A 10,579-nucleotide genomic window follows, 5' to 3' on the forward strand; every position below is an offset into this window, starting at 1 on the left:
TACACACAAGAAACAGAGTCGGGGGATGGGAGACCAAGCCAGATGGGTATTCCTTCTCTCTCTCCTCTCCTCCCTCCCCTTTCTCTCCCTCTCCCTCCCTCTCTGCCTCCCTCCTCCTCCTCCTTCTTTCCCCTCCCTCCCTTTCCCTCCCCCTGAGTCAGGGTTTCTCTGTGTAGCCCAGGCTGACCTGGAACTCACTCCGTAGACCAGGCTGACCTCAAATTAAGAGATCCACCTGCCTCTGCCTCCTGAGTGCTGGGATTAAAAGTGTCTGTACCACCAGACTAGACTAGCTTCTTGGGGTGACTTTCTGCCCCTTGGGCTAAGGCTAGGAACAGACAGGGAACACTTGGAACAAAAATAAGGCGGATGCTCTTGTTATTACCAAACACATCAACATCTCTCATTTTGCTTCTCTCCTTCTGCCTTCTCATTGCAGTTCCTGGCTGGCCCACCAGTACCCTCTGACCTCTGAACCCAAAGGTTTACCCTGTTTCCCTGTTTCTTTGGTTTGGTTTTGTTTCATTCTCCACAGGGTCTCACCCACCCAGGTTGGCTTCAAATTCCTCCCACCTCAGCCTCAATATTGTCTTCATGAGCTGAGACTGTAAATTCTGTTCCCCATCAAAATGTGGACTTTAAGTGGGGTGTGGTGGCACGTGCCTTTCATCCGAGCTTTTGGGAGGCAGAGGCAGGTGGATCTCTATGAGTTCGAGGCCAGTCTGGTCTACAAAGTGAGTTCCAAGACAGCCAGGGTCCTTTCTGTTACACAGAGAAACTCTGTCTTGAAAAACCAAATCAAATTTTAAAAAAATGCTTAATTGTGGACTTGAGAAGCTAAACGCAGGCCAGAAATGGAGTTTCACATCTTTTATCTCAACACTTAGGAAGTGAAGGCAGGCAGATCTCTAAAGTTTGAGGCCATCCTGGTCTATATGACAAAACCCTATCTTGTTCATTTGCTTGGGTTTTGGTGTTGTTGTCTGGTTGGTTGGTTTTTTTTTTTTGTTTTTTGTTTTTGTTTGTTTGTTTGTTTTTTGTTTCTTTGGGGGCAGCTGTTGGTTGGTTGGTTTTGGTTTGTTTGTCCTGACCTCTGGCCGTCCTGGAACTCACAGTGGTCCTCCTGCCTCTGCCTCCTGAGTGCTATAATCAAAGGTGTTCACCACCACTGACCACCAAGACCCTGTCTTAAAAATCAATCAATCCGTCAATCAAACAGTCAGGGCTGCAGTGAGGCCCTGTCTCAGTGCAGGTGAGAGGGAGGCTAGAAGGTCAGAGATGCTGTGGTTAAGAGCATTTACTGCTCTTGCAAAGGACCCAGGTTTGGTTCCCAGCACCTACACAAGGCTTAACTCTCTGTAACTCTGTCCATAGAGTATCTGATGCCCTCACAACCTCCTCAGGTACGAGGCACAAGGCACACATGCATACACACAGGCAGAAATATTCAAATTAAATACATCTTTTAAAAAATGGACCTGGGGTATGGGCTCAATGATAGGGTTTTTTTTTTTTTTTTTTTTTTTTTTTGTCAAGCATGTTCAAGGCTCTAGGTTTGACACTAGCACCATGATGGGGGCAGGGAGGAGGGCATAAAAAGTCAATAGACAAAAAATGTGGCTTTCTGAGGCAGGGATTTTCGCCTTAGCACGTAGTGCTGAGTGGTACCTGGAGCACAGCAGACATGTTGGAGCGGCTGAATGAACAAATGGACGAAGGAGTGGCTCCCCTCCCTTCTATTCTTGTCATAGTTGTCACTCTGGGAGTGTGTGTGTACTTGTATCCAGAAAGCCAACAGATGGCATGTGTGGTTCTGTGTGGAAGTCACCAGCATTTCCAAATAGCTTAAAAGACAGGCACGTCACTGCGCATGTGAAAGGCTGTAGGTGTTGTGAATGTCAGGTGGTTGGCAGGGGGTCGGTGGATGCCAGTGCTCAGAGGGGGTGTGTCCCAGGGGCTGTACAGTATGTGCTGTTTCTCTTCCCAGCTGTGCATCTTTCCCCAGGTGTCTTCCTGTCTCTCAGCGTGTTATGATGTCCTGGCAGCTTTGGTGATGATGTGTTTGTCATGGAGACTGTTTCTCTCTACTTCTCTCCCCTCTTGTATCCACCTGTACCTCTGGATGTTTGTGTCAAGGGGACTCTCAGAGCCCTCGTCCCCTCACACTCACAGCTCTGCCCCAGTCATGGACCCCTCCCTTTCTCAGTGGGCCCTGTTGCTGGGCTCTGTGTTGCCATAGTGACGGTTGCCAAGTCCCTGAGGCTGATAGCCAGCGATGGGGCTGTCGGCTCCATCCACGCGGGAGGCTGAGGGGGGCTTCCCATTGTGTAGAGAAGGGGATGTTTCCAAGACGACCAACCCCCACTAAGGGCCAGGGACCAGCCCTTCCAACCCCCTCAAACCTCCCCACTTTGGGTAGCTCCAGTGTGGGCTCAGAAGGCAAGAGGAAATTCCACACAGTCCAGTACCTGGTCTCTCAGTTTTCAACTCCCCTCCTCCAGTACCTATACCTCAGAAGACCCAGGCACCTTGCTGAGATGGGTAGGGGTCTCTGTGAACAGAAAGGAAGGGGGACCCCTTGACCTCCAGGCAGATGGGAGACAGTGGGAGGGAACCTTAAGTCAGGGGAGGGCAGTCAGGGCAGAGGTTGTGACCCTGTGGACTCGCTCCAGCGATGTTCCTGATAGCAGCTTTTGTGGCCGGAGAATGTGGTAGAGTCTAGGGGGATGGGCACCTGAGCTTTTGGGGGAGAACCTGGGCATATAAGCAGAAACAGTCGATGCCTGGGCCCCTGGGGTCTTCGTACAATTTTTCCATCATCTCTATCCCAAACAGCAAAACTCCCCAAGTACTTTGGGGAGGGGTTGTAGGGAACAGACCCTCACACAAGTGCACATTAGCACCACAGTGTTGCTAACGGTGACTGTGTCCTCTCCACCATGTGTGGCCAGTATTGGCACATGTCACTCGAGTGTCCCAGCAGCTCTTCTCTACAGGTGGTTTTCTTCCTCACCCTTCTGAGCCCATGAGCCCCTCTCCAGAAACTGCCCACCTCACCATCCCAACCAATGTTCTTTCCCCAGGCCCCCAGGTTCCCTGTGACCCACCCTCAGCCTAAAAGCCATTCTGACCCCCAGATTTGTGTCCAGTCATTTTCCAGCCATCTGGTCAACTTTTAAATTTTTTTATTTTTATTTTTATTTTATTTTTTCTCGTTGTTGTTCAAATTTTCCTTTTACAGTAAAACTATTGAGGTGAGGGCCATACCCCGCCACCTCCTCAATGGCAATATCAACTTCCTGTTCCCTAGAAGGAGCTGGGAACTACAGTGCCAGAGAGATGACTTGCCCTCTGGTGGACAAAGCAACCATTTTGGCTGGTGATCGAGGTGGCCAACGTGGTGCCTAAGGGCAGCTTTGATCAAATAAAACTTAGCTGCAAGGACACTGAGGCAGCTGCCCACTGCGCACTAAAGAGCGGGAAGAGGTATAGGCTTGTCACTATGGGAACAGCAACCAGTGCTAATAACTGCCATCAGCTAGCCCAGCCTATGGACCACCTCTTCACTAACAAGGGCGCTGTGTTGGGTTCAAAGGGAGGAAGGCATGAACCAGATAGCCGTCTGGTTCCGGGGGAGAACATGTGGGTTCTTGGGGTAGTCCTGTTGATCAACAGAGATTATACTGGGGTACAGTCAAGGGAGAACAAGACAAATTGGGCCTGCCACAGCAGGTGGCAGTCATCTTAGCTGTCCTAAAAACCGCACAGAGCACAAGGGAAGGGGGGTCCTTGGGAAGTGCCACTGAACACTAAGAAAAATCTCAGTCCACATCTGTCCTCTCACAGTGGTAAGTTCCGGCTTCCTCCTAAAACAGGAAGTTCCTCTTGCCCCTTTCTCCACAGGGTAAGAACCATCCACTTCCCATGCCCCCACCCCCACCCCCACCACCTCCCCAGACTAAGCCACTTGGAATTCCAGCCAGACCACTTCCTATTTCAGAAGAGCGACTTCCTGTTCTGGATGAAGGCACTTCCAGTTCCTGCTGCTGCCACTTCCCAGGCCGTTTCTGTCCAGGCCTGGTCACTTCCTATCTGATGCCCATTGGGTATCAGACCCAGTCCACCGAGTCCTCACTGCGTCATGTCTTCCCATCAGCCACTGGATACAACAGGACACTTCTTCTCATGGTAGTAGTTGCTGTGGCCCAGTAACCACCCCAAATGGCTGGAGTAAGTACACAGAAAGGCAGGGAAAGAGGCCCTGTGCCCGTGCCTGGAGCTGGGGGGTAGAGTGCCAGAATCCCCCCCCAAAGAAGCCCCCACTTTTGGCAGATGGAGGGGAGCGGTTGGTAAGAAAAGTTGGAAAGGGCCAAGAGCCGAGGGAGAGATACTTTGATGCCCCAACCCAGGAGACACGTGAGAGGCACAGGAAGGACAAGAAGCCAATAGGACTAAAGGAGATGGAGATGTAAGGAGGAGGAGGCTAGGGAGGAGGAAGAGAACAGACCTAGACACAGGAGAAAGAGAGAGAGAGAGAGAGAGAATAAGAAATGGAGAGAAGAGAAAAATGGTGAGAGGCAGAAAGAAGTGCCAACCAAAAGACAGACTGTCCCCACCCCTACTCTGGGTGGGCAAGGAGAAAGGACACCTGTGTAGTGATTAAAGGAGGCTGAGCCTGTGCTCCCTCCCCTAAGAGGCAGAGACAGAGGAGTGCCACAGCCTAATGAGGGTTGGTTGGGCAGGGCAGGAAGAGGTGTAGTTGAGTCTTAAGGGATCCTAAAATTGGAGATGGGGGCTATAGCCAGGAGGAGCCAAAGAGCTGGTGGGGCAAAGGGGGCCAAAATCATGGCGCAGGTGTCCCTCATACCATGAATTACACTGGAGGAGCACCCCATGGACGGCTGGATTGAGGAGAGCCAGGTGGGAGGAGCCCTCATACCTTGTAGTAGATGTTTGGAGGGCTCTGGGGGGGCCCATCCTGCACAATGTACACAGGGTGTCCATAGTCACCGCTCACCTTCTCATAGTGAGGGCAGAAGGGGGGATCTGCAGCCCCACCGCCCCGCAGGGCTATTCCTAGCTCCCCAGGCTCAGCCTCCCGAGGTCCCATCCCCCCTCCACCACCCAGGCCCAGAGACCCTCCCCTCCCAAAGGAGCCAGGACCAGGGTGGCGACTCTCCGAAGGCTTGGCCCGCCGTCTCCGCCAACACATGGCACCCCCAGCCCCTGCCACGCCCAGCAAGAGCAGCGCCAGCCCCCCTGCTGCCCCAGCCACTGCGGGCATGCTGGGAGGGGGCAGGGGGCCTTCAGCACCCGGGGAGGTTGCATTGCTGTTGGGGTCACCTGGCAGGGAAGGGGTGAAGGAGGAAAGAGGGGGAGGGGCTGAAGGAACCATCTGGATATTGGATACACCCACCCTGGGGGTCCCCATGGGCTTCCCCAGCAGTGCCCAAGCCCCTTAGGTACCCCACATTCCCTCCCCCAAACCCAGATCGAAATCCAGGTGTCCAGCCTCCAGCTCCCTGCCATGTAGCCCCCCCCCCCTTTCTCTGACAGCACTGATTGAAGCAGTGACTTGGCTAATTAGTTCTAATTGAGTCTTTTCCTCATTTGGCTTCCACTTCCCTCCCACCCTCCCATCCTCTCTCCTCTTTCCTGTATTGCTGCCCCCAAAACGGGAGAGGGAGGGCGGGAGAGGGTGAAGGCAGGGCAGCTGGGGTCTGAGAGCAGAGAAGGCAGTGCCTGGCTCCGGGTTCCTACCTGGTATACTGTCCTTCCCAGGCTGGAGGCTGTGAGCTGCCCCTCGGTCTCTCTCCATGGGCATTTCAGACACAGGTTTTCGGGGTACAGCTCCTCCTCGGGGACCTGAAGATGAGAAAGATGATGTAAGAGAGAGGGGCTGAGAAAACTGCTCCTGATTTGCATTTGCACCTAAACTTCCCTCCTGACAGGTGTCCCCTGGCCCGACTCACTTTGTCCCACTCGCAGAAGCACCTTCATGCCTCTGGTTAGGCACACACCTCCCTGCAAGCTCTCCAGGCCTTCCCGGGTCCCATCTGATGTGGCTGAAAATAAGAACAGGAGGTGAGTTTAGCACTCCTGGGTCCAGCCCTCCCGTTCCCTGAGGGGGGGGGAGCACTACTGAATGCCAAGGGAGCACTACTGAATGTTCAGTGGTGGATTCCAATGGTCCTAACCTTCCTCCCCCTCCATCCCAGGGACACTCTATTTGCCCCTGCCCAATGCCTGGCAGTACCAATTATGTAGTAATCGTGGTGGGATCGGAACTCATGGCCCCAGAGGTTAGGGCTGTATTCCTGGAACTTGATGGTGAAGCGGAGGTCCAGGTCTGGCCGGTCACATGTGAGAAGAAGGTTTGGGGCAGGGGGTGCCTCACAACGCCGACCCTGGGCACCCCCTACCAGGTACAGTTTGTAGAACTCATAACTAGGAGAGGAGTGGGGGCCAGGAGGCCGGGCCCTGGGACAAAGCAGATCTAGCCGGTCCCCGATCTGAGGGTAAAGCACGTAACCACCCTCTGCCTGGAACCTACAGGGAAGACAAGGTAGGCAGGGAAGAGGTGTCAGGAGTGTGGCACCCAAAGCTTTCCCTCTCTTACTCCCAACCATCCAGGACAGCAGTTCCTAGCTCCCGCCCAATGCCTTTGTTTGAGTCCTGTGTTCAGCAAGCCCAGGCACTAAGGGCTCTGCAAGCTCACATCAGAAGCAGCAGGAAGCCAGGCTCAGAGGTCTTCTGCCCCTTGGTGTGCCCAAATGCACTCTTCAGCCCGCCCTCACCACATGCACACTGCCATCTCCCGCTCCATCACCGGTGCCGTTGCCATGGCAACAGGATGCCAGTTACCAAGGAGCTGGCCTCTCTGGAACCACACAGCCTACCCCTCCCAGGTGATTTCACTATTCCATGGCAGTCAACCATGGGGATGGAACCACCCCCTCCTCCAGGCCACCACTGAATTTCAGGGCCAAGGGGGCAAGGTAAAGGTTTGGGGGGGCGTGATATGAACCAGCTCCCCAAGTTAGTTAATGAAACATGAGGCAAATGCTAGATTGGCAATGACCAAATGGGGCTGATGAGAATGGAAGTATGAATGCCGACCACTCAGAGCATTCTTCTGCGCTTCACCTTGGGGCTTAAACTTTCTGAGGCAAATGCTCTCCTGCTGTAGAGTTGAAGTAGTTGATTTCTGTCACACAGCTGACACAAACTACTAGCAGCATCTCCTTGGCCAGTTAGCCAGGAAACAGATGGGCCCAGCACAGCCACAACCTATCCACTACAGCAAGCCCCGCCTGAAACCGGGTCCCACAAGACTGTTTCGCCCAGCATCTTAACAGACTCCTAATGACCAGCTTCCACCCAACATCCTCAGAAAGTCCCAGTGCTTTGTCTCAACCCTATCAGGATAGCCCAATGTATATACCCTCAAGGTACACTTAGTACTCAGAACTGCAGCCAGCAGTTGCTGGCAGGTGGGAAAGCTTGAGATTGATTATTCCCACTGAAATATAGGAGGGAGAGGGGAGGCCGAGATTGGAACAGGGCAGGGAGGCCAGGAAGCAAAAAAAAAAAACAGAAGAAACAAACAAAACTGATCATACCTCTCATGAGTATATAATATGTCCAAATACCTTGCCTCCAATCCTCATAACAGCTGTAAGGACTGAAGATACAAACTCAGAGAGGTTAAGTGCCATGCCTAAAAGCACACAGCTACAAACAGCGAAGACCAAAGTACCTGATGAACTCTCAGGTCCACTCCCCCTCCCATGACCTCTCACAACCGGCCCAGCGAAGGAGGAAGTTTTGAAACACAGAACTCTTGAGCTGGTGGGGATAGGAAATGTCATGGAGGGAGCCAAATCACTTAGATGACCTCCCATAGCTTCTGTCTGCCCTATGTGAGTGACCCTTGGCCTCTTTCCAGCAAAGCAAGCATGCCAGGGAACGGGGTCCCCGGTGGAGAGTTTGCAACCAAGATGACTGGGGAGAGAAATGGCACCCCCAAGACTCCAGTGGCAAGAGGGAAGGAGGGGGCCTTGAAGGGGCTCCAGAAAGAATCCACCAAACCAGGAAGACGGGAACCTGTTCTAGCTGACAAACTGTTCAAACAAAGGTTCACTAGTCCTCTGGCTGTGAATACGAGTTGGAACACAGGCTGAGAGTCAAGGAACCTTGGGTGGGCTGTTCTATAGCCCCAAACTGAACCCCCTTCCCTCTCATCGGCAACACCGAGTGCCTCCTGGGAGCTAGCGTCCCTGCCCTTCCCCTCAGGGCCTCAGCAGCACCCATTCAGCACCTCTCTCCCGAGAGCTGACATTAACCAGGCCCCCTTCAACGCAGATGACACAGGTCTCCTCCAGAGCCAAACAGTCACTCCGTTTTCCTCCCGCTACCCGGGAACTTTATCTTTGCCCCTTTAAGGTCTCCCAACTCCAGACACATGGTATCACCACCCACATCCAGCTCTATGAGACTATGAGTCTGGCTCCCAAGATCACTGCTCTGCCTTGTAACCTGTCACCTCACCTCAGTGCTACAGCACCCCTCTGCCAGCCTCCTCTCAGCCCAGAATCCTAGCCCGGAGGTCTCAAAGCTCCCATATCCCTTATCCATGGGACTGGAGTCTCCCCAGTCCCAGGCTACTCACCTCTTATTCGCCGAGTTCCAGTAGACAGGCTCCAGGCTGAGTCCAGACACCAGCCCCGCAAAACCTAACAGCAGCAGGGCCCCGACTTGCACACCCCCTGGCCCAAAATGGGGGCCCCCCATGACCCTACCAAGGCCTGGGGGCGGGGCACCAACTCCCCCAAAGTCTCTCACCCCCAGGGGTGGGTACCACGCTGCGGAGCCCCAGTCACCCTGGTGGGTGGCTAGTCACCCCCAGCTCCCACAAGGACCCTCTTTTCTGCGATGCTTGCGCCCCGGCTCCAGAGCGCTCAGCTCCACTAGAACCCTTGCAGGGGCCGTCTGCAGGAGCCCTACGCGCCCCCGGCCCACGCGCCGCACCTCGGGATCTGTGCGCCCGGCTACGTGGGGGACATGGGGACCCGAGGACCGGGCGGGGGCGACATGGGGCGCCGGGCAAGGCAGCGAAGATGGAGACACCGAGCTGGAGCCCCAGCCTCGCCGGGATTGAGGGCAGCGGGCTAAGGGAGGAAACCAGTCCCGAGCCCAGGAGGGGGGAGTTAAAAGAGAGGCGGGGAGGGGGAGAGCATGGTGGAGGGAAAAACCGGAGCTGGAGCTCAGTCGGAGCGGGCGTCGCATCCCGCGGCCCACGCCCCCCACACCTCCCTCACCTCGCGCACCTCCCGTCCGCCACCCCGCCTCGCTGCCCGGCGCGGTCTCTCACGCCCCCTTTGTCTCTGGCAGTGTCCGTCTCTGGCTGAGTTTCTGCTTGCTTCCCTTCCTGCCCTCCGACTGCCCGAGCGTTTGGAATCTTCCTCGCTAGCATCCAGGAAGGCTCTTGCCCTCTCCACCCCGAAAAACCTTCCCCACTTTGCTCCCGCAGCCTGCTCCTCTTCCATTCCAAAACAACACCCGGCATTCCCGGCTGCCTGGAGAGGATAATGATAACCTTGAAGGCTAGGCACTTCACAAAGTAACGCTAAGTTGATGGGCTACCTGTGTGAAGTGGGAGGGGGCAGAGCTAGCCAGGTTGAGAGGGGACCCTATGACTTGCCCAAGGTCACAAGGGGAGTTTAGGAAAACCCCGAAAACACAACCTAGGCTGCTGAACTCCCCCCTTTCCTGGGGTTCCTTTTGTCACGGCTTCTCTGACCCTTTACTGTTTTCTGTGGACTAGGTGAAGAGACCAGGGAGTCGTCAATTTTGGCCCTTCTTGGGTGATCATGGAGAAAAAGTAAGACTGGGATAGGAAAAGGGGTACCTATGACCCCAAAGCTGCAATCCACAGGAAGGGCTGTTTCCAATTATCCTGGGGGAAGGGAGGAGCTGCCTTCTTGGGTGTAAGAACCAAGGCTTTCAGCACCTCCCGGCAGGGGCGACATTCCTCTCCTTCCTGCCCAATCCTCCACAGGCTGCTCCTTTCCCTTTGACAGAGGTCCTCACCGTGGCCCCGTTGACAGCATCTCTTCAAAGACTCCCATTCTGGGTATTTGACAAGGTGTGGGGAGGGGGGAGAGTGGGCAGATGGAGAAGCCCGAAGAACGAACAAGCCCCTTGCCCTAGCGCTGCAGTCTTGAGGGAGACCAGTAAGAAGCAGCTGTGTTTTTCCATTTACTCCTTCCTGTGTGTCCTTGCCTCTGCCTACTGGGGTGCGGTGGGACGCCGTGTCTTGCACCCCTCTTCTGCAGCTGGATGATGGTAAACAGTGTGGTGTGCAGCCATCAGCACTAACATGTCTGTCACTGTCTGCTTAGTCTCACGGTCACACTCAACAGTCTGACACCGAGCTCCTGCCACCCTGGCTCAAGTCAGTTCACCGACCCCTGATACAGCCACCTCAGTAGTGAGATTTCAAACAGGTTTGCTCCTCAGTTTACCAAGTTGCCTAGCAACCACACAGTCAATGGCTTGAGACCCCACCCCCACCTGC

General features: G+C 54.5%; 1 protein-coding gene across 1 annotated transcript; it reads right to left on the reverse strand.

Moving 5' to 3' along the window:
• Positions 1 to 4,933: 4,933 nt before the first annotated feature.
• On the reverse strand, positions 4,934 to 8,793 carry EFNB3 (ephrin B3; the record flags this gene model as incomplete). The annotated part of the gene is made up of 5 exons (XM_080923899.1): positions 4,934 to 5,343; positions 5,761 to 5,865; positions 5,973 to 6,065; positions 6,257 to 6,549; positions 8,672 to 8,793. The coding sequence occupies 5 exons, from the start codon at positions 8,791 to 8,793 to the stop codon at positions 4,934 to 4,936; spliced, it is 1,023 nt and encodes a 340-aa protein (XP_080780025.1).
• Positions 8,794 to 10,579: the final 1,786 nt, after the last annotated feature.

This window comes from Micromys minutus, assembly GCF_963924665.1.
Source record: "Micromys minutus genome assembly, chromosome: 10".
NCBI classification, from domain to species: Eukaryota; Metazoa; Chordata; class Mammalia; order Rodentia; family Muridae; genus Micromys; species Micromys minutus.